The 26,129-nt window shown below is 32.9% G+C and overlaps 3 protein-coding genes across 4 annotated transcripts; 2 read left to right on the forward strand and 1 right to left on the reverse strand.

Annotated features, from left to right (window-relative positions):
• Positions 1–272: 272 nt before the first annotated feature.
• Positions 273–1,944, forward strand: LOC122296189 (homeobox-leucine zipper protein ATHB-6-like). Of its 2 annotated transcripts, XM_043105675.1 has the most exons (4): positions 273–419; positions 528–640; positions 896–1,269; positions 1,369–1,944. In XM_043105675.1, the coding sequence occupies exons 2-4, from the start codon at positions 580–582 to the stop codon at positions 1,813–1,815; spliced, it is 882 nt and encodes a 293-aa protein (XP_042961609.1). In that variant the 5' UTR covers positions 273–419; positions 528–579; the 3' UTR covers positions 1,816–1,944. The 2 variants fall into 2 exon arrangements, with proteins under 2 accessions (XP_042961609.1, XP_042961608.1); XM_043105674.1 differs by having other exon boundaries at positions 329–640.
• An 11,598-nt stretch (positions 1,945–13,542) lies between these two features.
• Positions 13,543–15,081, reverse strand: LOC122297621. The gene is made up of 2 exons (XM_043107731.1): positions 14,669–15,081; positions 13,543–14,585 (listed from the first exon to the last, which is right to left on the reverse strand). The coding sequence occupies exon 2, from the start codon at positions 14,564–14,566 to the stop codon at positions 13,823–13,825; it is 744 nt and encodes a 247-aa protein (XP_042963665.1). The 5' UTR covers positions 14,567–14,585; positions 14,669–15,081; the 3' UTR covers positions 13,543–13,822.
• A 778-nt stretch (positions 15,082–15,859) lies between these two features.
• On the forward strand, positions 15,860–16,755 carry LOC122297150. The gene has a single exon (XM_043107058.1). The coding sequence runs from the start codon at positions 15,963–15,965 to the stop codon at positions 16,482–16,484; it is 522 nt and encodes a 173-aa protein (XP_042962992.1). The 5' UTR covers positions 15,860–15,962; the 3' UTR covers positions 16,485–16,755.
• Positions 16,756–26,129: the final 9,374 nt, after the last annotated feature.

Here is a 26,129-nt window from a genome sequence, read left to right on the forward strand (position 1 = left end):
ATCTCCTTTCATCTCATCTAAATATTCAAATACTTTAAATATAAATATTTTTTTATTTCAAATATTCAACTTTTTCATTTAATTATTATATAATTATTACAACTTTTCTAAACTTTTAAACAAAACGTAAAAAGCAATTTAATTTTTTTTAAATCTTCAAAAATAAGTATTAAGAAATTATATTCTAACAGTCTTTTAATTTTATAATATTTTTATTCAAATTTTTTATCTCTTATTTCTCAAAATCTTATAAAATATTTTAATTTTAATTATGTTATTTCTATTCATAAATTATCTCACTTTCTATTTAACGAAGATCTCATCTTATCTATCTCAACTCACAAATCAGTCGAATGCTTCAATTTTTTGTCTCCCTTGAGAAAATTGGGTAAAAATCTATGGCATCTCCAAAGCTCGAGGTTTGTACAATTCCCAGTCAGTTCCTCTTTTAATAATAGTAGTGGTCTTGCTGACACCGCTTTTTCAAACCAAGAACTTGCTCACAACTCTCCCGTTCCTTCCTTCAGCTCTGTAAAACAGTGAGGGACTTCAAAAGATACGGCTCTAAGCATTTCAGTAATGCAGCAGCTCGATAGCTCAGATTCCTTGGGTGCTTTGATCTCATTCTGTCCACCTAAAGGTAAACAAAATTCATGAAGAAATTCTTGTGATTGGTAGCTTAGTTGTAGATGCAGACATAGCTTTCATTATTTCAGACCTGTGACAAGATTCTGCCTATGATTGCTGTCAAAGCCAAGGGGAAAAAGTCCTACGTTGTTTCAATTTCCAAAGAAATGAAAACCTGAATTCAACAATTCTTGTTACCCAAAAATTTAAGTTTTTTGGGTGTTTTCGCCTTTGATTTGACACAAAACTTCCACCATTGTTTATGCAGAAAAGAATGAACAACAGAACACACATGGTTACGACGCAGAATTCCAGGCAATGCTGGATAGGATAAACCAAGAAGATTTGGGGTACGAAACCGGCCTGATCTTGGAGAAGAGACAGCGGCTGAGCTTGAAACAGGTGAAGGAACTGGAGAGAAACTTTGAGGTGGAAAACAGGCTAGAGCCAGAGCGAAAGGTGAAATTAGCAGAAGAGTTAGGGCTGCAACCACGGCAAGTAGCAATATGGTTCCAAAACCGCAGAACCCGTTGGAAGACTAAGCAATTGCAGAGAGACTATGGCGTCCTTAAAGCCAGTTATGATGCTCTAAAGCTTGACTGCGACAATCTTCAACAAGAAAAAGAAGCTCTAAGCTCAACGGTATATGAATGAAGTCTATTTTGATTGCATACCAACGTGGAAAATTCCCTTAAAACTTAACTTGAATTTTGGAACTTTTTCTGGGTTTTTGGATTGCAGCTGAGAGAGTTGAAAGAGAAGCTCTACAGAAAAAGTGCAGAGAGCAATCACTCTGTAGAAGAGGAGTCCCTAATCTCAGAGTTCAACAACAACGTTTCAGAACAATATAAAGCCAGTGATTCACATGAGAATAAGAAGAACAAGGCAAGCTTGGGAGCGCATGAGAATTCCAAAGATGGGTCATCGGGTAGAGTTTTTAATGAAGTCATGAAGGAAGAAAACGAAAGCAACACGATGTTTTCTATCTGTTTCAATGGCTCGTCTTCTTCCTCAAACTCAATGGTGGATCCGTTTTGGTTCTCTGAATCCAGAGCAGTTGCAGATAAAACATACCAACCTCAACCTGTGAGGATGGAAGAGCAGAGCTTATTCCCTATAGAGGAGTCTTGTAATTTCTTTTCAGTTGATCAAGCTCCTACTCTCCATTGGTACTTCCCCGAGCAGTGAAACTTAACTTCGAAGTTGTTAATTCTACATTTGCATGCAGGATGCGTCTGTTTAGTTAATATATTTCTACAGATATAACACAAATCCCTGTTTCATATAGTATCGTAATAAAGTTTTGAGTTTTGAATCCTAACTCTACACTTTATCCGTGTACTTGTCAAGTAAGAGTTTGATCCACATCCAAAGTGATTAGCGGTCAAGATGTCTATCAATGAGAACAGGCTTTATTATAAAAAAAAAATACTTTAGTCACACAAAAACCGTACAAAGATAAGTTTACAAACTCATGTGAATTGAGACGTAGCACTTCAAATTGTAAAATTATTTTTCTTATTACAAAATACAGTAGCATGTAACGTATGGAGTCTAGGAATCTCTCTCTCTCTCTTGGGAATTCAAAAAACAACCGCAGATTGTTTGCACTGCGAAAGGTGTGATGGTTTAAAACTAAGCAAATTTCCAGGCAGGAGGTCTGCATTGATAGAAGAGCCAAAGCCTAAAGCCTCGCCGGATGATGGCACATGATGTTTTCGATTCTTGAGGGTTTTTGAAGGGCGTCGGCCATCATCCAACGCATGTGGTTGGTGAAAAGTAGATATTGACGCATAGCTAACACTTGCATGACAATGACTGTTATTACTGTTGCATTTTTCACCCCCAGCAATTTGGAGTTTTGGGACCAACTTTTCAGCCATACTTTTCAATCCCTAAAAGCAATTTTTAGAAGAGTAATGTTACGTACACTCATTTTTATATATTTTTTATGCACTCTATTGATATAATTGATTAGATTAATTTTTTTTAATACACAATCAATCATATAACTGGAGTGCACAAAAGAATCCGCAAAAATGACTGCATATAGAATTTTCCTTTTTAGAAATAGAAAGTATTTGATTAGGTTTTGTTTGGTAACTAAAAATTTTGAGTTTTAAGATTAAATATTAAAATATTTTAATATTATTATTATTTTAAAATTTGAAAAAGTTAAAAAAAAGTTGAATTACTTATTATATTCTGTATGGAAATTTAAAAAATTTGTAATGATAATATGAGAATTTTGTGTTTGAGATGAAAAATTTAAATGGCCAAACAGTACCTAAAAGTACAGCTTGAAATCTAATATTTAGGCAAGAAATCATGCTTTTCTATTTGTTTGATAACTTTATGTATACGATATGTATTTTTCAGTTGAACTATAGAACCCTATGTTTTTGGTGTTTGAATAGCAAAAAGTTGTTCCAAGACATGACTAATTTCATTTGCACGTAATTCTAAGGAATGTTAATCACGCCAATATCCTTTGAAATTCATATATTTATTCAATCAATAGTCTATGCATTCAAATGTATAAGAAGTCATGTGTGTTAAGCCATGAGAGAGACCTACCATGCCAAAGAAAAAAAATTGGGTAGGCGATGTTGGATAAAATTAGAATTATTCTTACGGTAGGGATTGAGATTGACATGTGCGTGATTTTGATATAGCTCGTAGTTAAAGTTATGGTCACAATACTGACATGCATCCAAATTATTCAAATATGAAGAATCTTCACTATTTCGTGTCATATTTGCATCGATTTGTCTTTTTGAGACAATCCAATGCGTGCCATCAACGTGGAGTCTATCAAATTGGAATCATCAGACCCGAGTTCTCCTACATCAATAGGATACTTACGATGGTAGTGAATGATAAGATTTTAATTTATTGTTCAAACTATATATTATCATTTTTGGGATCTTGGACATCATGCATATTTTGTTTAGGTAATAATCTGAAGAATCTTTTTTCTCAACATTTTTTCAAAAATATTTTTTCTTGGCATTTGATTCATACTTAAAACCATTTTTTGTTGGGGTGTCTTTATAAGAGGCATGGGGCTATACCTCATAGCTCAAACTGTAGAGACCACCATTTTAGCAGCCCTTTTAGACTTGACTAGCCCTTTTAGACTTGACTTTGGTGGGGGCTTGGGACGACGAGAGTTCGTTTATACAAATATCTTTCATTGCCTACAGCACATTAATCTCGGAGTCATGATCTCAGCCTAAAAGCAACCTTTTTTTTTTCTGATCAAATTGCTTTCACTTTTTTCTTAGGAAGATATATAAAAATTATAGTAATCACACCAAAAGGGGTTACATCTTGGATCTTTATAAAGGATTTAGACCCACTACCATGCTTTTTAGTCATACCAATCATGCATATTTGGTAGAGTTTGATTGAACAAGTCCAACCAATCAACTTGTTTATGACTTGTGAACAAATTGCTATTTAAAGATCCTCTATATATCCTAGCTAGTGTATAAATTGCTAATAGATCATCACTACTATTGTGTATATTAATTTTATTATTTATTTTATATCTTAATATTACTTCTCACGTATGTGTCAGACTCTCTCATTACAAATAAGTGGATCAAGCACGAATATTTCACTAAATAATAGAAAATATGAAGTTTAAATTAATAAAAATATATAGACTTTGTTATTAATTTTAATGTCAATTAACATGAAAGAATACAATGCGTGTGTGGATAATCATATGTACTTGTAAATTCATTTTTGCTTGCCACTTCGTAAAGCTTCAAGAGTAGATCTAGAACTAATGAAGATGGAGAGTACAAGAGTCCCTTTCCAATACACAGAACTTCATGTGAGAAAGGGACATAGGGATCAAAAAGCTGCTGCGACTACCTCCCATGTCTAGTTATTGTCAGAGGTGGAGGGGGCCACGTCTCTGATCAGCCATGCATATTTTACTGTTAACTCCCCCATGGTATCTATAAAGCATTTTGCTATACAACCTTCCAACATCTCAATATCTCATTTTTTTTTTTTAATTTTTATTATTTTTTTTTTTATCAAATGTTTAATATATAAATAATGAATAAAATAATTAAATTAATTTAAAAAGAATAAATTCAAAAAAAAATATTAAAAAATTAAAAAAATATAGGATGTTGAAGTGTTGGAAGGTTATGTAGATTTTTTCATCTATCAATCTAGCTAGCTAGCTAGCTTCCATGACAGCGTCCTTCCTGGGAAGTGAAAGCCAGCCACCAAATGCCCTTTTGCTCCAAGATAATCAAGCAGCGGATGCCTCAAACTCATGCCCATTATCTAACATATCACCATGGTCAACTTGTTCACGAGAATGAACAGCATTTTCTCTAATCAGTTTAATGTGTTTGAATTCGTGTCAAGTCGTGTGGACATCAATCTAGCATTGTTAGATCGATGGCAAAGAGTAGCATTGTGAACACAACCCAATACTTGGATTATCAATCTAGCAGCAGCACATACTGTTGATCATCATTCAGGGGAGACTATCTTTATCCAAACATGTTCCGTAGATGAACCTTAAAAAGGGGCCTTCGCTTGGGCGCCAGGAGAGATAAACTTGTACTGTCCTTATGTCAGTCACTCCGCTGCTGGGGGAGGGGGACGTGACATTAGTAGGGGAAAACAAAACAAAAAAAGAAAAAAAAAGGAGATTGATGATGGACGAGAGCAGTGTACGTTTGGTGTCAAGATCACATTGATTTCAGTTGTTGGCCACTACCTCACTCATTCACTCGTAAAATCTAGCAATGTATGTAGCCATGACATTGGGATTCCTTCTTACCCAAAAACCCAAAGGGCATGGAGATTCTTTTGACAACAAATTAGAACATGACCCAAGATTAGGAAAAGACGGAAATTAACATCTGGCATTATCTTTTTCTTAAAAGAAGGAACACTACAAAAGCCTGTTGTTATCATCTCATCTACGACTGAAGAAATTCCATCGGTCTGCGACCCAAAAAGAAAGGGAGGATGGAAAAGGAAAGCCACCTCAACGAGTACGGGTTTTTGTCTTCTTCCCGTTGTATTATTTTGATGCTTAGAGTCGAAGGGATAATTTTCTTACACTTAAATATCTTGAAAGGAAAATATACTATGTTGTTTGTCTTATCAATTTGATCGTTAATATATTTTATTTTATTTTAATTTTTTTTTTACTTAAGGATTTGGAAAGTCACTATTAATATATTTATGTTTTCTTTTAAAAAACTATTTAAAGATGTTTAAAAAATATTTAAAACAAAATATATATATAAAAATAATTTACATTAGGAACCCACCAAGTGGGCGAAACTTTTTTTTTTTATAAAGAAAATAGGCATATCTTCAATAATAAAACAGTACAAGACTTATCTTTCAAAAAAAAGAGATGAGATCTCCATATATAGGCCCCTCCTCTAACCATATAGCCTCCACATCTGCCTTAATAGCCACTCTAGCAAGGGTATGAGCCACACCATTGCCTCTCGGTAAGTAAATGCAGTGGTCCATGAGCTGTGAGCAGATAAGAAGAACCTAGCGTCTTCAATCATTTAGCCCATCAGGAAGTGTCTTCACTCTAGCATTAATAGCATCCAATATTTTGGAAGTTTTGATTAATTTGAAATCCGGAAACTCAGGTGGGGGAGGCATTATTCGGAACTATCAAGTTGGAGTTGTGGCGGGATTTGCTCACTCTTATGGTCATGCGACGAATACTATTGTAGAGTGTAGAGCGCTCCTTGATGGGCTTCGACTGTGTCAACAACTGGGATTGAGAGATGTTTTGGTAGAGTCAGACTCAATGGTCATAGTTGGGTGGCCGGGTGGCGTCCGGAGTGTGTAAATATTGGTTCATTTGAGATTTTTGAGAGGAAATTACAACTATTGTGGAGGAGCTTAATGTTCACTTTCAACGCATTTTAAGAGAGGCAAATATGACTACGGACTTGCTGGCTAAATAAGGCACGCAAGGAATTAATTCAGATTTTTGTGATGCCTCCTTTTTTTTTTTTTTTGTTCATCCGCTATAAGTGAGTGTTTTTTAATAAAAGTGAAAATGGGTCACTATTGGACATGTGTGTGACCTCAGCTTTTTTTAAAAAAAAAAAACCCTTAAAAAAACAACCTGTCATAACCCTAGCTCCTCACACAAAGCATAGCATTCAACAAGAAAAACTAAGCTTACCTTGTCTTTGGGTGCACTTAAAGCAGCCACAACATTTCCATTACAGTCCCTTATAACAATGTCAATTCTCAATCTCTCACTAATCTTGTCGAAAGCATCATCAAAATTGGCTCTGAAAAAAGGACTAGCTAGCTTCTTCCAAAACTGCCTGACCTCTATTGCAACTTCCCTCACAACACTGCTTTGTCTCTGCCGTTGGGCTATTTTAAACTCTTCAAATTCGTCCACTGCCATTTTAATAAATATAGTTGGACTTTTAAACTTATCATCAAATAAAAATGCATTTCTTCTAGACCAAACCTTATGGAAGACAGTAGCAACCAACTCGAGCTTATCTGTTGGCAATGGAGAATACAAATCAGACCACAGCTGTGTAAAATACATAGCACCACTAAGCCACTTTTTAACAAGACTCACCTCTTCAGCCCAAACATCTGAAACGGCAGGGCAATTCCAGAGGGCATGAACAACAGTCTCCTCCTCAATGTAGCAAATTGACACATTCTATTTTCAACAATTCTCTTCTGGTGCAAATTAGCTCGAGTAGGTAGAATATTGTTGAGTGCTTTCCAAATTAAATACTGCTTCATTTTCCCCGGGACATCCATTTGCCATATTCTTTTCCATTGCTCATCATCCCTGTCTACACAAGAGGATTCCCCACTTTTTTGCCTTTTTTTCATTAGATCCACAAAATAAGCACTTTTCACTGTATATAGCCTTTAGCAGATTTATACCAAATCAGTTTGTCTTAAGCACCTCTAATGCTAATGGGAATACTGCAGATTCTATGGGCTTCCTCCTTGTTAAAAACTGCTTCTACCACTTCTCTATTCCATACCTTTCTATCTTCATCAATTAAAGTAGACACTCTTGCTTCAACATCAAAGAAATTAATTGTAGATTGAACTTTATAGGTGAGATGACTAAGAATCCATTTATCTTTCCACTTTTGTATGCTCTTCCCATTCCCCACTCTCCACACAAGCCCCTCCTTCAACAAGTCCAGAACTGACCACAAGTAGTTTCTCCATATAAGAGATGGACAGTTCCCCAACTTTGCTTCTAGAAATTGAGTCTTCTGGAAGTACTTTTTCATGTAGATTCGAGCCACCAAAAAAACACTATCTTGAATAAATCTCTATCATTGTTTGGTAAGCAGGGCTCTATTAAAGCTCTCAAGATCCCTAAACCCCAAGTGGGCAAATTTGAGTGGCATAGTAGCACTATCCTTCTTAATATAATTTTTATTTTGAAATTTAAAAAATTTATATATATATAATTTAATTTGATAAAGTTGTATTGGATTTTGTGTTTAGATAATGATTAGATTAAAAAATTAAAAATTTGAAACTGAAAAGCATTTTGTATTTAAGTGATTATGTTTGAAAAGGAAATATTGAAGAATACCTCAATTTTCAAACTAGCCCGTAGTTAGAAGATTTAATTTGGTGCAACACCCAACTACTACTTATATATAAATATCCCTATTCAAATTCTTATACGTTCATAAATACTTGAGATTGGTCAATGGTCCAAATTCTAAAGCACAATAAGATATATAAAAGATGTCGCCTGTGTTATAGTTTTGTTGGGTTAGTGATGTTTGTATTGGTTTTGGGAGTTTTGTAATTAGGGGTGTCAAATCGTGTCAATGTGTCATGTTCGTGTCGTGTCAAGACATGCACATTACAATTAATGGGTCAACACAAACACAACCCATTAATAATTTTGTGTCAAAATCTCCAACACGAACATGACACGTTAAGATAACGGGTCAACACGACACGACACGATATGACCTGTTAGCGAATATAAATTAAATTAATATGATACGACATGACCCAACCCATTAACAAAAATAAATTAAATAAACACAACACGACACTATACGATCCATTTCAACCCGTTTACATTAATGGGTTGAACAGACCCGTTAGTGACCTCTTTGACCTGATTGATAAACTAACAATAAGTTTAAAATTACAATCCAAATAATAAAAGTACCAACAATATACTACTAATAATTATCCAGTACCAAATTACCAATTACCAAATAGAATACACAAATATGATCCACATTCCACACACATTGTAATAATATTAAAATTACATCCCAAATATAATAAACAAAACACACATTATAAACATCTTAATGATACAATCTCAAACATGATGAAAACACGGATCTAAACAAATCAACAATTTGAAGCATCCTCTTTACCCTTGTTGATCTCCAACTCTATTACATCTTCAGTTAACTTGTCCAATTTAACTACTTGTGATTCTATTAAAAAAAGGCATCAGTAAAGTTTTATATCAATTAATATTATTGTATTGAAAAATTACTATCATTTATTCAATAAAATAAAAATAATATTACCTTGCTCATTGCCATATAACCAATCTCTTGTGCAGACTAATGCTTCAACAATATCTAATTTTAGTGCACTCCTAAACTGATCAATGATACGTCCACCAATACTAAAAGTAGATTCAGAAGCAACTGTAGAAACTGGAACACTCAAAATGTCGCGAGCCATACAAGCAAGATTAGGATAACGAAATTCATTTCCTTTTCAAAAGGAAATAATGTCAATCTTTGCATTTCTATCTGCCCTAGATTCATCCAAGTAAAGATCCAATTGACTTTTGTGCAAATGGGCACTAAGATCATCATGTCTAAATGAATCAAATTCCTGTACACAAAAAATAAATAAAAATATTTCTTAATGATATGTGATATAAAACAACAATATAATATAAATTATTAAACAAAAAATATTATTTGATATTACCTGAAATAATTGTTTATTAACTGAAGACTCACTTTCCACTCCACTAACATTGCTTTTAGAAGTCATGGTAGAATATGTGGGAACACTAGAAGAAGTAGATTCCATGAAAAGAGATGTCATTTTGGTCCGAACATTCATAAACTCAATAGAACAATCTCCATAAAGCTTTGTATAAGAAAAATCAACAAAATGAAGCTTATATCGAGGATCCAATATAACTGCTATAGCCAACAACACATTAAACTCAGACAAATATTTCTCAAACTTAGTAAGCATTTGGCAAGACATTCTCTTCATATAGTCATCTTCACCCTCAGAGTACCGCTTTAACGTAAAATAAATCAAAAACATAGCTGAAAAGTAGAGATTGGCTGTAAGATATTTCGTCCCAGAAAAGTCACAAGTGGCTTCATAAAAAACACTCAATAAACCTTTAATCTTCTCTACTTTTTCCTACTCAGAATTTGATGGACAATACTTAAAATTGGAATCAGTCAACTCCAAATGGCTAAAGGCACGACGATAGAAAATAACACTCTCAAGCATAAGATAAGTAGAATTCCATCTAATGAGGGCATCCTGTCTCAACCCCTTTTTGCTATCCAAAGACATTTGATTTGTTGAATCCAAAAATTCTACTTTCCTTATTTGTGATCTTTTAACATACTTGATATTTTCACGAACTTTTTGAATAGAATGATCAATCTCTTTCAACCCATCTTGTACTACCAAATTAAGAATATGTACACAACAACGAAGATTAAAAAACTCACCATCACAAACAAGAGATTTCTTAATGTTCAACTGAGTTCTTAACAATTCTACTAAAACATCATTAGAAGATACATTGTCTAAAGTCAATGCAAAAATCTTGTGTTTAATTCTCCACTCACATAGTAAGTTATAAATTTTTTCAGACAAAGAGATGTCATTATGTGGTGGTGGCATAAAAGAAAAGTTCAAAACCCTTTTCTGTAAAACTCATTTCTTATCCAAAAAATGTGTTGTAATACACATATAACCATAAGTGGTTATAGAAGTTCACAAATCAGATGTCAAACTAATTCTACTAGGAGAATCATTTAAGAAACATCTAATTCTTTTTTTTTCTCGATGATACATCTTAACCAAATCAGCATTGGCAGTATTCCTAGAAATAATTGGAACATCTGGACGCAAATATTGTAATAAAGATCTCACCCCCGAATATTCAACAAATTGAAAAGGCAGTTCATACTTCACAATAGATGCTACCAACAATTCTCTATATTCATTGGTATCAAATTTAAGATTACTTACTGAAACAGATCCGGATCCACTATTTTGTGATAACAAACACTGACCAATATCTCGTGACCTTCTCTTGGGGCATGTGTCAATGTGACGCTTCATATTTCCGGTTTCATATTTGCTCGCAGCCATGTAAGTGACTCCAGACAACTTGCACCTAGCTCGTGGCTTGTCATCCTTTTTCTCATAATCAGGAACCATTTCAAAAAAAACTCCACACGTTTGACTGTCTCCTTCGTTTTGCTTTAGCCTCCTCATTTTGAAAACTTTCTGAGTCCAACGGGTCTAAATCAACAAAATCTTCATTTTATTCTTCTACCTCACTCATCTGACAATAACAAACAACAAGCCCAATTAAGAACAGAGATGCTCACAAATAAAGCCCAAACTCATCAGACAAACTCTTTCAAAGATGGCATAAATTAATGATGATGATAATTTATATTATAATAATAATAATAAAAATTATTATCCCAGCAAAAATATCCCTAATTCTTGTCTAATGACCCCTCTTTATCACACATGATGTACTTATACGTACTTTTTATTCAGAAAAAAAATATGGTCTGCCCATTTTAGCAAAGATGAAACAAAGCATTAGGCAAGTGAAATAAATTTGTAAAAATAATAATGAAATAGATAATGAAGAGAAATAAAGAATAAAAAATGTTTAGATTGATTAATATATAGTTGAAGCTAAATATAGAGCTAGGGCTGGTGCAACAAAACATTAATGAACCAGAATATGCTCTTTCTTGGAGAGAGAAACATGATGTAGAAGAACTTCATTGTCTGATGATAAACGAAAAGAAGATACATAAAGATAAACATATGACGCATCGATCCTAGCTCGTTTGATTCATTGAATTGTATTCACTTGTGCAAGATGTAAGCGAATGAACCCATTATTTGAAATGAAACATGGATTAATGGAACAAAAGAAATGAACAGTGGGTGTGGAATTTGCCAGAAGGCTTTAATAAATATGTATAACTTGGACTTGGTACTTCAATTTCCGTGTGGCACTACGCATTAGGATTGAGTCATCCAAAAGGCAAAAGGTCATATATATAACAAGACATTTTAGCAATAAATATTGGCGACCAACTCAAACCAAACCACAATCTTCTTCTTCCAGCAACATGCATTGCGGCATTATAACAAACACATGATGTCCAGACCGAGACATTCATGTAATATTCTATTCCAATGCAACACAAAAACCACTACACTCTCAATTCAACCTAGGCACTTTTGGTTTTCACTGGTCAAGCCTATTTAAAACTTTAATAATATGAAAAACCCACATATAATATTTTAATAGATTCATTTATCAATAAGAAACTCATACATTCATGCTGCTTGGAATATTCAGTCTGTTAGACAACTTATACTACTCTCACGTGGTGGAATAAGCAATATACTGCATTTAGGACAGACAAATATTCACTTACAGTGGGCGACGGCTGATGGGTGTCGGGCCGTGTGCGATGAGGCGTTGGTCTGGGTGACGTCACGACAGACACGATTTCAGAATCTCAGACTAAGGCCGGCGCGGTTGCTGGGTTGAAGGCTTGGAGTGATGGGTTTTTCCGGTTTGGAGATGAGAGGGTTAGTCGTTAGCAGTAGCAAGGGACTCAGGAATGCACCGTTTGACGACTAGAGGAAGCTCTGATGGCATGTGACGGCACCGTGGAGCTAGCTGGAGCAGTGGCCTGGAGGGGGGCCGTCGATGACTCGGGGTAAGAGAATCAAAACTCAAACTTGAAAGTTGAAACTGGAAAAGGGGGGGGCGGTGGATAGGTCATTAGAGTTAGGGTTTTTACTTTTTTATTTTCAGTTTTAGCCTTTAGGTATTGAGGGTATAAAAGTAAATTTCATTTCCTTAACGGGTCAAAACGGGTTGACCCGTTAGTGACCTGTTAAGCAATCGTGTCTTAACAGGTCAACCCGTTTTAACCCGAACCCATTAAAGTTAAACCCTAATCCGCTTTTATCATGTCGTGTTCGTGTTGGGTTAACGGGTCGTGTCATATATTGCCACCCCTATTTGTAATCCCAAATTCTTGCAGAAGGTATTGTTCTGAATTGAGATATACTTAAAAGTTCAAGAGGAATGACACCCCCACGCAACAAAAATCAAAGGAAAAACAAATAGAATAATACTAGATATAGTTTTTGGATATGCAAGCCTTACACACTTTTCTTGAAAAAAATAGGGCCCACCATTAAAAAATGAGTTCACAAAATTTGTTCAAAATTTACTCTCTTTTTTTTCATCTGAATCCTATATTTACCTTCTTTTTTCAAAATGATTGCATGAAATTTACACGTTTTAGAACTATATAATTCATTTCCCAAATTAATAAACAGGTGCCATCTTTGTTCACTACCATTTTGTACACAAATGCCCACATCCAATACATGATCACATGCATCCAAATTATAAATCTACATGTAAAACAAATTAACGAAATAAGCACAATTTTTTTTTCTAAGCAAGCATATTACGGATGTATTTAACTGTTAGAGAATACAATAGTCAATAGGGTGAGAGGCCCGAACATTCATCCCAAACCTGCAAATATAACACAAGAAAAAAAAAAAAAAAAAAAAAAAAAAAAGGATGTGGGATCAATGCCTTGAACCCTACCCATTTCTCATAAAGGAAGTTAATTGAAGCGGTTTTGATACAATCTAAAAATAGATTGTAAAGTTGCGACTAGAAATCATAGTGACAGTGACGTGATGTGTACTGCATTTTGTTAGTCTAGACTGGTTGCCGGAAACCTCCATTTACCTCTTTCCCACTGTTGTTGGATTTTTGGAAAACAATTTCGACCCCAAAGCCTCTCTATTGTTTTGGGTCAAATGAAAAGCCCTAATTCAAAATCATGATTGATTTTTAGCCCACAGGAGCCCTGAGTCGATTGGCAACCACTACTTCCTCTCGGGTTCTTGCCAAACAAAAGGCATCAGACAAGCTAGTGGGTTCGAACATCTTTACAGAAAGCCGAATATCTTCTCTAAGCCCACTTATAAAACAACTGATAATGAAGGATAGAGGCAATATTCCCTTGATTCTGCAAGCAAGCACCTCGAACTGTTGCAGATACTCTTCCACTGAAGAAACTTGTCTAAGTTTGGTGAGAGATGCAAAAGGATCGTCTAATATTGCCCCAAACCTGGCTTCAAATTCTCGAACAAAGTCCTCCCAACTCATGTCCATTATCTCCCACGAGCTGGTCTCCATGCATCTGTACCAAGCCTGAGCCTGGCCTTCCAAATGAAATGACACGATCAAAATCCAGTCTTGGGGTGGAATTTCGTGATAAACGAAGTAGTTCTTGACCCTGTATATCCATCCTGGAAGATCCTTCTCGTTGAACTTAGGAAAATCAAACCAAGGATGATCAGTTTTCCTCTGAATGCATGATCCTAATTTGCCTTCAAAAACCGAACCTTCGGAAGAGTAGATCATATCTTGAGTCTTGGACTGCATTCGGGTGAAAGAGTCGAAGCTGGAAGTCAGGTTACTCATCTGTTGCACAAGCTCATCAAGAAGTTTCTGCTGAGACTCCTGAGTTTCCTTTACCAGGGTTACCCGTTCGACAAGCTGCTGAGAGAACAGATCTATCCCTTTAGCCATGGTAGGAGCTAGCGCAACCCTGATACCAACTTTACAATGTAAAGACAGAGGAAAAGATATTGAAACGATTGGGAAATGAAGAGAAAAGAGAGAACGTTTTACCGTATAAAACAACCTTCTTGTCACTTTTGAAAACACGAGAAACATCGATACGGATTAACACAGAATAACAGACCCGATCCCAACATCAACATCACGATTCACAACACGTTCTCCATCTGCATTAACACTGTTAACAGATTCCTAATGACACAGATCTTCTACGTAAACACGTCTCACGTAAGAACCCCAACATCACGACACCTTCTCCATCTGCAATATTGTTTACAGATTCCTAATCACACAGATCGTCTACGTAAACACGTCTCACGTAAGCACCCCTACTTCACAACCACGTTAAACATATTTGCATTTTGCATTATTATTTAACGAACCTAGCTAGCTACAAGCTCGGAATTAAGCACGTGCTTATACAATTTTTGGAAGAGTGACAAAGATATTGCAATCCTGCAAAAATAAATCCATAATTTATTTGATTTGATGTGATAATTTAAATTTAATATATCATATAAAATTATGTCAATTTTTAAGTTTACTTCTATTGAGACAATTCACCAAACTTATTCTACGGCGGTATAAATCATTTCCATTAAATCGAGTCATCCAGTTTAAAAGACCATAATTAACCACGTAGGCTAATTTCAAAACGCATCTGTCGAATATATTTAAAGGATAATGTTAGGATACCTACCAAATCCCACCAAATATATACAGTATTATTACCATTTGCAAATGAGTTTTTTTTTTTATTTTTTTCTTTAAGAATGTACTTTTAAACATCCTTAATTATTAAGAAAAAATAAAAAAATATATAAATTTATTAATATTAGTCACGTCCTTAACGATTAAAAAATAATAATAAAATAAAAATAAAAATATAGAAATAGACATATTTAATAGTAATATTATTATTTTTATATTAAAATCATGAAGAAAAATAATGGGGGCCTTTTTTTTTTATTTTTCAACATTCGTAGCTCTTAAGATACGGTGCGTTTTTAATTTAGAGTTGACTCCGTCGCGCCGAGACCTTTTCCTTCATTTGAAACGCACAAGGTTTTCCACGCCGCCCCCACTGAAAACTCATCACAGCCGCCAATTTAATCTCGGAGTGGAGCCTACGCCAACTCTCAAGCCATCTCAGACGTCCATTTGGTCCTTCAATGGTCAGCCCCCGACTTGTCAACTTATCTCTTAACCCGTCAAGAAAGCAGTTTTTACGAAACAACAGAAGAAACTCACATGAAACATCATGGAAACACACCTCCCTACAGCTCTATAAACGCGAGATCATGTCCGAGCCAGACACCGACAGAAAACGAGATACGATGATCGAATGGCGAACGTGAGAAAATCATCAAAGGAGACCGCGATCATGGCCGGGAAATCCAAGCCTGATCATGTCAAGTGCAAGAAGCACCCAAAACACCGCCAATCACCGGGAGTTTGCTCGCTTTGTCTGAGTGAAAGACTCTCCCAAATATCCAGTTCTTCTTCTTATAGTTCACGAAGATCAACCTCTGCTGCCGCCATGGCTGCTTCTTCTTCTCCTTCTTCTTTGTCATCTTATTATTCTTCCTCCTCGGCTTCTTCTTGTTCCTCTCCAGTGCATCGGTACGAGCATTTTACCAAGGAGGGAAAGATCAGTTCAATATCGTTTCTGCTGAATGGCAAGGACGTTCTCCTTAAGAGCAGATCCGTTGCTTTCTTTCCAGGAATGAAAAGTGGACAAGATCATAATGATACGAAGAAGAAAGGTGTAGGGTTTTGGTCGAAGTTGATTCGTCCGAGAACTAAGAAGATGGAAGCCGAGACTTTGATGCACTCAAGGACCGTGAGAGAGGCAATGACTACTTAATTAACAGGGTTAATGGTTCTTCGCCATGGAAGCACGTTCCTTGGTCAATTTGTTTTCTTCTTCTTTTGTTCCTAGGTAGAAGAATGTATCTACATATTAGCTAGGTTTTTACAGAAACAAAAAGGAAAAAGAATGATCAAACAATAAAGCAGAAAGAACGTGATCCAAGAATTGATTCAATTTCATGTACGTGTATATTTGTGTAGTATTCGATCTGGTTCATGGGATTACGAAGAAAAAGCATGAAATCCACTCCTACAGTTACTTTTCCTGTCTGTTCTTATCATTAATTCCTTAGAGTTCTTGCATTTCTGTATACTGAGAAAACATATATAAATCGTTCCAATATGTAAAATGCCAAGAAACAGCATAATGGCACGACTTGACTCCAAAAAAACAAAAACAAGACTCCAATTACTGTTTGTTATGTGATGCCCCGAGCTGAATTATAAATTTTATTCAATGGTCAGTCCACGAGTTTTTAGGTTAGATTTTGGAGTCATCAGAATGTAGAGGAAAACATGCACACGTGACAGCAAGCTAGCTGGTAAATATAATTAATTAATTTGGGGTTTCAAGTTCCTGGCAATTTCCTTTTCCTTCTTAAATGGGTTGTAAAGTTCGACTTGGTAAGCTAGCATTGGAATATTGAAAATTCTTTTGACAGATAGAAAAGTATTCCTGGATTAAAATTCTTGGCAACTTCCTGATCAGGATCGATTTCCAAGTCATGCTGCTCATGAGGGCCGCTTGGTTTCCGATAATACAAAATTAAGAGAGACGACGTCGTACTAATTTAAAGTTTCCTATTAATTTATACCTTTTCAAACTACTCATGATCATCAGATCAGTTGGTTGTATATAGTTGTACCAACTGCAGTCTGCTTTATGAATTTATAATTATAAAAAATTATATATATAGTCACTTTTACGTATTTCTTACACACTTTACTGATGTAATTGTATGTAATAGAACACTTCTACATTCTTATGTCATGCATGCATGTGTTTTTTTCCTACCCTAAATTAATTGATGCTACTTACTATACTGTAGTATCTCGTAAAATTATTGAAAGAATTCCTACTCAAGTCTCACATTTCTAGTTGGAATGTGTTCTAATATCATATGTAATGCTCTAAGGAAGGCCGAAGTCCATCTGGATCTATACTCTTAAAAAACTAATCAAGGATATAATTTGAGATTCATTGGAACATTAAGGATTTGTTTAGGATTGCGGCATGAGTCTTAAAAAGTGCTTAAATAACCTTAAAAGCTTTTTAATAAAAAAAATTAAGTTATTTAGGTGTTACATATTAAAACACTGGCTATTTGGGTCTTTTTAAAAATTACGTTTGAGGAAAATTATTATTTTTATTCATTTCCTCCAACGTGTTTTTTCAAATAATGTGAAACGTAATTCAAATTTTAAAAAGATTGTTAATGGACGAAAATATCCATACAACTTTGGGATAATTACAACGTACTTTCAAACTTTTAAGAATATGGATATAATCTTTAAAAATTTAAATAATCATTATTTCTACCTCAGAAAGTACTTTTTTAATTTGTTTCCAAACAAATGTAATATGTTTGAAAGTGTTATAAATATTTAGTTACCAAATAGTAAATAATTTTTTAATAGTAGAACTTGTAATTTAAATTCTACGTTATAAGTCTTAAAACTATAAATTATATTTCTCACAGTAGTTCCAAACATATACTAATATAAAGAGTAAGAACTTATCGTTTTAAAACAATGGGTTCCCCTCTGCCGCCTTATCAGGAATATCACAAAAAATAATGCATATATCGATAGATCTTGTCTGTTGTTGTATCTAACATTCACAGCTGCTATTCTTTAAGCACTGGCTGTGACTAACCAACCAACACAACATTGAGGGCCCGAGCCCCAATTTCTCTTCTTTTCTTTTTCGTCATGGGCCCGACAATGTTGTCCAGCCTTTTCTTTTCTTTTTGTCATTTAATCCATTAGATTTATCCTTTTTAAAATGGGCCTTCTTGGGTCGGCCCATTTCTCGTTGCTACCCTTATCATTAAAATTGACTTAAAAGGATTAATGGTAGATACACCATCCCAACATTGGCCTTCGGCCTATATAGAGTGAGATATTATGCAGCCCAATAAAAAAAGAAAAAGATTACAAAAAATAACACTATACTTATCATCTCCTAACACTATACACTAATATCAATATACATATTTGTTATTTTTATCATTTTATTTAAACACACAACATAAATTTTCTTGAAACAAATTTGTATAAGTGTATACATTATTCAAGATAATTAGATCCACGACTTCTCCATCCCTTTTATTATTAGATCCACGACATGTTCGTATAGATTCTGTTAAAATTTTATCAGATATTAAAAATTTGAGTTTCGTTACATACAAATAAATTCGCGTATCAATCTACATATCAATACTGCTACCTTCATATTCAAAATTCAAATTAACATAATTTTCATTAAAATCTGACTTTCTAATTAATCACGATAGATGGGTACGTATATTAGTACATAGAATCGCTTATAATTAAATTTTTTCTTAAAATTTTAACAAGATGTAAGGCATACTTTAATAATAATAATAATAATAGTGTGAGCTACAATAATTATTAAGACTAGTCTATTTTGCAGCATCATTCCAATTCATAAGTTGCTAATTTGGTCCCCTCCAATTATATCTGTGCTGTATGTTAACATTTCTTATCGATCGACATCGTTACGTTACAAAATACAATCTAGACAGTAGACACCAACACGGACAACGTTATCAGAACTTGACTCAGTCGTACTAATTTTGACCTAAACGAAATTTCCAACCTTACTTCTGATGTGGAACCACAAGCCTCCAAACAAGCCAAATCATGTTTTGTGCGATGTGTACATGATCTCTTTCGAATTCTTGTCCCACCTTTAACTCTAGAATAAATAAAAGATGAATATATTTTAGAGTTGTGTTAATCATAAATTCATAGTAATATATAATGTCCAATAAACTGACCCACGTGAAAAAATAATCTTTTTAATGACAAAACTCATCTTTTCTCAAGAATAATTATATTTGAAGATCTTTATACCACATACCATTTACGTGATATAATTTAATTTAAAATTTAAATATTACAAATCAAATTATATCACGTACATAATAACCAATGTAAATGTTTTTAAATAGCACTACTTTTTTTTAAAAAGAAAATTGCGTAAAATTTACTCATTCTAAAATTATACGTCACAGTTAAGTTTAGTAACTCAAAATTTTCATTTCAAACATAAAATTATCATCTTATCATTATAATTTTTTAAAATTTTTATACAAAATATAATAAATAATTTAATTTTTTCAAATTTTAAAATAATAATAATATTAAAATATAATATTTTAAATTTTTATTTAAAATAAAAAATTCTCAATCGACTCCCCAAACCAAAAATATGAAAACAAATTAAATGCCCCGCTCCTACCAAGAAAAGATCGAAGTACCTCTTGTTTGCTTAGAGTTGACTAGGTATGGTTTATTTGTCGTAATCACACATCCGACGCCGACTTTCACGGTGGGAAAATTAATGTAAATTGATCCACGACTTTCAAAGTTTTCCTTTACCGCTTAGCGTAGCTTAGAAGGGAGTCACGTACACATGTATGTTCCACTTATGTTGCTAATTGGATCATGACTTGCTTTTGGTATCTTTAGTTACTATTTATGTTACATGTAAGATTTGTAATTTTTTTCAATTTAATATCTATTTATATGTAAGATTTATAATTTTTTTTAATTTTTTATAAATATATTTAAACTCATTTTAATATTTAAACATATTTAAACTCATCTTAAGTGATACTAATAAAATTTACTCCAACATCTTAACTTATTATTATTTATAAATAACTCAACTTATTTCAATTTAACTCAACATCTAAAGAGAACTTAACGTGTCATTAAATGGACTTAGAAATAGTCGTTTTCCTTCTAAAATAAACGACTTCCACTTCCATGATTCACTTTGAACGTATTGTGCACTCTACGTGAGTGACTGCTTCAATTTCCCATGTAGACTTTGATATTTTCCAAATCTTTGTTGATTTTATTTACTTTAATGGTTGATTTGGACCCCAAAAATAAATCTTGGTCTTAATTTAATTTCTTCAATCATTTTCACTTGTCAATAACATCAATCGAACCTATCTTTCAATTTATGCAGAGGTAATGAGAGAGGTTTAAATAGTAAATTAAGATGAGATAAAAATTAAAAATTTAAAAAAATATTATTAGAATATTATTTTTTAATATTATTATTATTTAAAAATTTTAAAATTTTTAACTTCTATTAGTTGGTATAATTGTGATAACTTGAGACTTAAGCTAAATGAGAACAATATTTCTAAAAATCTTGCATGGAGTTCTAACCTTTTCAGACACTAATCTATGTTGGAGGCCTTTGGGCATGTGATGGTCGTTGATCATGATTTGTTTAAATATTTCCATAACTCCGTATGTTTTCATCAAGCAAAGGCATGTGATATGCCTTCTGCAGGTTTCTTCTTTTGTTGATTGGAACAACTGTTACACAAGATAGGAAGTTGAGACAAAGTGAATAAAGGGAAGGGCCCCACTAATTGGTCTCAATCATCTTGATTATTTATACCATGCTAGATCAGCAGCCACGTGTGAAACATCAGACAGCAGTCGCAGTACCAGTGCCACATTTTTTTTTTTTTTTCCTAATCAAGCTTATATAATAAAAGAGAAGATGAGTTCATTACAAAGATAGAGGTGGATCCTTTCCACTATCCAAATATAGAAAACATTGAGGGATAGAAACAAGGGGTAGGTTACCAAACACAAGGTTTGTTGCTGCCCACTGCGCCACGGAGTGCGCACATTGATTCTGAGATCGATGGATTTTGGTAAATATCCAATCTTGATGATCTTTGACATGCGCTCGAATATCTTCTATGATCGGGGAGATCGACCAGAAGGGGGTAGAGTCTTTACACTCTATCGCTGAAAAAACAGACTGGGCATCACCTTCTATTGACATGTTTCATGAATTTCCTGTCATACATACTGCCAGCAGGGCTACCTTTACTTCTGCTACCAGAGAAACTGAAGAAGGGATCTTTTCTGTGCATATTTCCAGAATCTTACCCGAGTGATCTCTTCTTACAGCTGATGCTACTGAAAAACAATCTCTTACCGCTGTATCGAAAGAGATACTTTGAAAACCAACAAGAGGAGGAGTCTACATCTGAGAGGGAGATTTGGTCGAGTTTTTTCCAGCCCAAGCGTTTTTGTAGCTTTCATAAGATGTGTACAGTTGTTTCCTTGCATCTTCCATCGAGAAAGTTGAATGGTTGTGAACTATGTCATTCCTCTTTTTCCACAAAAGATCTAATAAAATGACTGCATAGAGTTGGAAATGATGACAATCTTGTTCCTGTAATCCCAAAAATTTACCTGGATGGATAATCATTTCTATCCAATCTGAAATTGAATGAATGGGCAATCTCTCAATATTTAAAGGCCAGCAACCTTGTTTCCACAGTATTCTGACTATTGGGCATTCTACAAATAGATGAAGAACTGTCTCCTCTCTTTGGTTGCAAAATGAACATTCGGAGTTGATTTGCTGGGCAATTCTTTCGTTAATTTTCTCTTTTGTTGACAAGATATTCCAGAGAAGCTTCCATAACAACAGCTTGTGGCGATCGTGGATTTTGAGGCTCCACAGAGATTTAAAGAGAGAATTTTGATGCAGAAGAGCCTGTTCTTGATAGTCTATTTTGATGCAGTATCAGTGCCACATGATAGTTCCTTCGCTCTTCTAAACTGAGGTTACCTTGTGTCCATGGACAAGACCCATGATCATTGTGTCCATGGAAAAATCAATGTCATTTGGACTAGTACATGGCACATGCAAGCCACGTGGCTTTGTATGAGCTGTGAATCATGTGATGCCTTACGCGTAAAACACGTAAAAAAAGTGGAAAATAAAAAAAATACAAATATACATTTAAAGAAAAATATTACGAAAAAGAAAAAAAAAAAAAGAGAGAGAGAGAGAGAGAAAGGAAGAGTACAAACTCAGGTTCTTCAAACTTCCATGAGTATGGTCCATGGAAATTCCAATCTCCTCTTTGTCTTTTATCTCTATCTTTAGAAAAAGCTTAACTAGAGGTTTTTTTTTTTTTTTTAAATAATAATAAAAGTGACCAATTTTTATCTTAGAGCACTCTCATTAAACTAAAATTTATTTTTACCTATTAGACATAAAAACTAATTGCAATGGATTATCTATAATCAAATTTCTTAGCTTTTAACTACAGTACATGTAAAGATAAAATCAAATTTGATAGTTACTGTTCTACAAGTAAATCTTTATTTTATTATTTTCTAAGTCTCTCTTCTTTGATAGTTACTATTTTTTAAATCTTTATTATTTTTTAACTATAATTTAATTAGAATATGATTACTAATTAACATATAATAGTTAAAATAGTAAAATATGATAAAATAAAATAATAATTAAAAAAATAAATATTTATTAATTTATTAATTATTTATTATTATATAATAAATAAATAGATAATTTAATATAAAAATTTGATATAAATAGTTAAAGTCATATTCTTCTTATATTATTTTATTGTTATATAATAACAAAATGGTTATTTTAATATGAAGATTTATGTAAATAGAATAGCCAATATTTAAATTCATCTTATATTTATAAAAAATATCCTTTACATATGAATAATCTAATAAGAGTGCTCTTAGGTTTTACCCGAGCAAGAAAGGAAAATGATGCATTTTCAAATGGTTATATATCAATTTTAAGGTAGCCAAATTTTACACTTAAAAAAAAAAAAGAAGATAAATTTAGGATTTATATAAAAAAAAATAGATAATATTATTTTTTAATATTATTATTATTTTAATATTTTAAAAAAATTAAATTAGAATTTAAAATTTTTAAATTATTTATTATATTTTGTATAGAAATTTCAAATCGAAATAAGCCTAAAATCTAATTTTTTTTATAAAAGGAATACATGATAGTCGATACTAATACAATTTAAAAATTGTATCTAATATTATTCTTAATAAACTAAACACACGTATGAGAAAAAAAAAAGGAAGAAAACCTAAATAAAAAATGAAAAGAAAAGGCATCACTTCTCTGTCTCATGTAAGGATGAAGATTGCATAATGCATGCAGTCCATCTTACTTAAAAATGCACAAGAGAATCCTATTCCCATTTCCACAGCTTTTTGTTGAGACTTTTTTTTTATATAATTTTGGTTTGTTTTTATTTGTAGCTACTTCTTGTGATTTTATTATATATTTAATTTATAATTCATATAATATTTTTAAAAAATGAGTTTCCGAATAAATCAAAACATAAACAGCCTGGCCTTTCAAGGAACCATACGGATTGACATGGAGGTGGGGACTCTTCCAAGTTCACAGTACCTTTGCATTTTTGTGAATGTGACGGGTAAAGAAGCCATATCTGGATCTGGACCATCTACCAGCTTTCAGTCTTCACGGATCCTTGCTGTAGCACTTCGTCTTCAACCTTCACGACCCTACAAAATGAAAGGTCCACATAAAATAAAAATAAAAGGTCAAACCATCACTTAATTCAAGAAATATAGGAAATACAAAAAAGATATTTTAACTACAAACAAATTTCATAATCTAAACTCATAAAATGGTGTAGATCGATTGAAGTGGTACATAATACATTACTGGTTAGATAAGTTAATTTTATTATAAAATATATCTAACAGATCATATAAAATTATATCTATTTGTTGATTTATTTTTATAAAATTTAATTATAAGTGTAGCACTTCTCTAATAAAAAAAGACTGGACATTTGCACTAAGCTGGTTTTACAATTTTTTTTTTTTTTTTGGGTTTATAGATTTTTTCATATTTTGAGATTTAAATATATATATGTATATATAAAGAGAAATTATTTATACAAGTCGCAGATGACATGAGATCCAGACTTCATAAATGAAGTCTTGGATTCGATCCCCCTCTCAAAATCTCTAAAGATCAAATAAATAAATAAATAAATTCTATCGAACCCTTGTAAAACAATAGACCCAATTTTTTAAAAATGTAAAAAGAATTATTATTTATTAATAGAACCTATTTTTTACGAAAATTAGTTATAAGGATTTGTCTATTTAAGATTTATATTTTAACTAAATTTAATTCGGAAAATCCCATCAATATTCTGCATGATTGATTCTTTTGTCTTCCTATATGTTTTATCTAAGAATATGACATGACAGTAATTGATGTGAAAAATATGATAAAACCTTTTTTTTAAATTCAGGACAAAAAATAATTAACGGAGGAAGCAGCTTGAAAGGTCCAAACGACCTTTTCCTTGAGTTTTGTTCTTTTCTGGTCTACACACTTGCAGCTACGTGATAAAAGAAAAAGGCAGGATGATGGTCTCGGGATCGAAATTCGAAAGGGCCAATTGAAACCGAGGGAGGACTAACATCCTCTCTCTCTCTCTCTCTCTCTCTCTCTCTCTCGCTGTGTGACCTGGTCAGACGAGTTCTCCTATTTCTAAATCGAATTTTATTAGTACTAATAACCACGTACTAATATATATATTAATACTGATTTATTTATACTTAAAATTTAAATTAATATTATTTTTAATCAAATTTACTTTTTAATCAATCACATCATATTGATGTACAAATTAGTATATAATTATGCTTGCAACTATATTTTTCTTTGTAAGTCTATATAAGGACCATCCTACAGCTACCGCTCTCGCTGGGTTTAGAAAATTTCTTTTTTCTTATTGGTTTTTTTTCAACATCATTTTTTAATATTTTTTAAAAAATAAAAAAATTCATAATAATATTAAACAAAATTTTCTTAATTACTAAGAAAAAAACAAAAAAAAACAAACACTGAGAACGGTAGCTCTCAGCGGGAGAATATAACATTTCTCATCTATATAAACATACAATTTATTGTAGGGTCCATTAGTCAAAACACATCTTTATATGCTAGCGAAGGTGGGTGTTAAGCTTTCACATCATTAGTGTATTTAGAATGTAGAGAAGTGTTGTAATTCTAAAAATATCTCTAAATTTTATAAACTGATATAATTTTATATGATACGTTAGATTTATTTTATGATAAAAATAGTTTTACAATCTAACGTATCATATCAAATCATGTCAGTTTATAAATTTATTTTTATAAAATCTCTTATAAATAATTTTTTGTGTTTGGTATTTTGATCATCTCATTCCACATTATATTTTCCACATGATATTTCCTTTTTCTTTTTTAAAAGTTCTACTTTTTGTACTCACATTCTCAAAGCAATGTTGCATTGGCATCTAATCATGTGAGACTTTATTAAAAGTATGTCACTTGGTGAGTGAGAAGTATCATCTTTCATCAACCAAAGAGTACTCGTAGAAGTAGGTTTTCCTATTAAGCACCAATGGTGTTAATTTGGTATGATAACACTTTTTATTCATCTCAAAGTATGAAACTTGTGAGGTATATAGAATATTCTAGTCCTCCTTTATATTGGTATCTTCTTAAATTTCATCGTAATCG

Source organism: Carya illinoinensis, chromosome 15 (assembly GCF_018687715.1).
Source record: "Carya illinoinensis cultivar Pawnee chromosome 15, C.illinoinensisPawnee_v1, whole genome shotgun sequence".
NCBI lineage: Eukaryota > Viridiplantae > Streptophyta > Magnoliopsida > Fagales > Juglandaceae > Carya > Carya illinoinensis.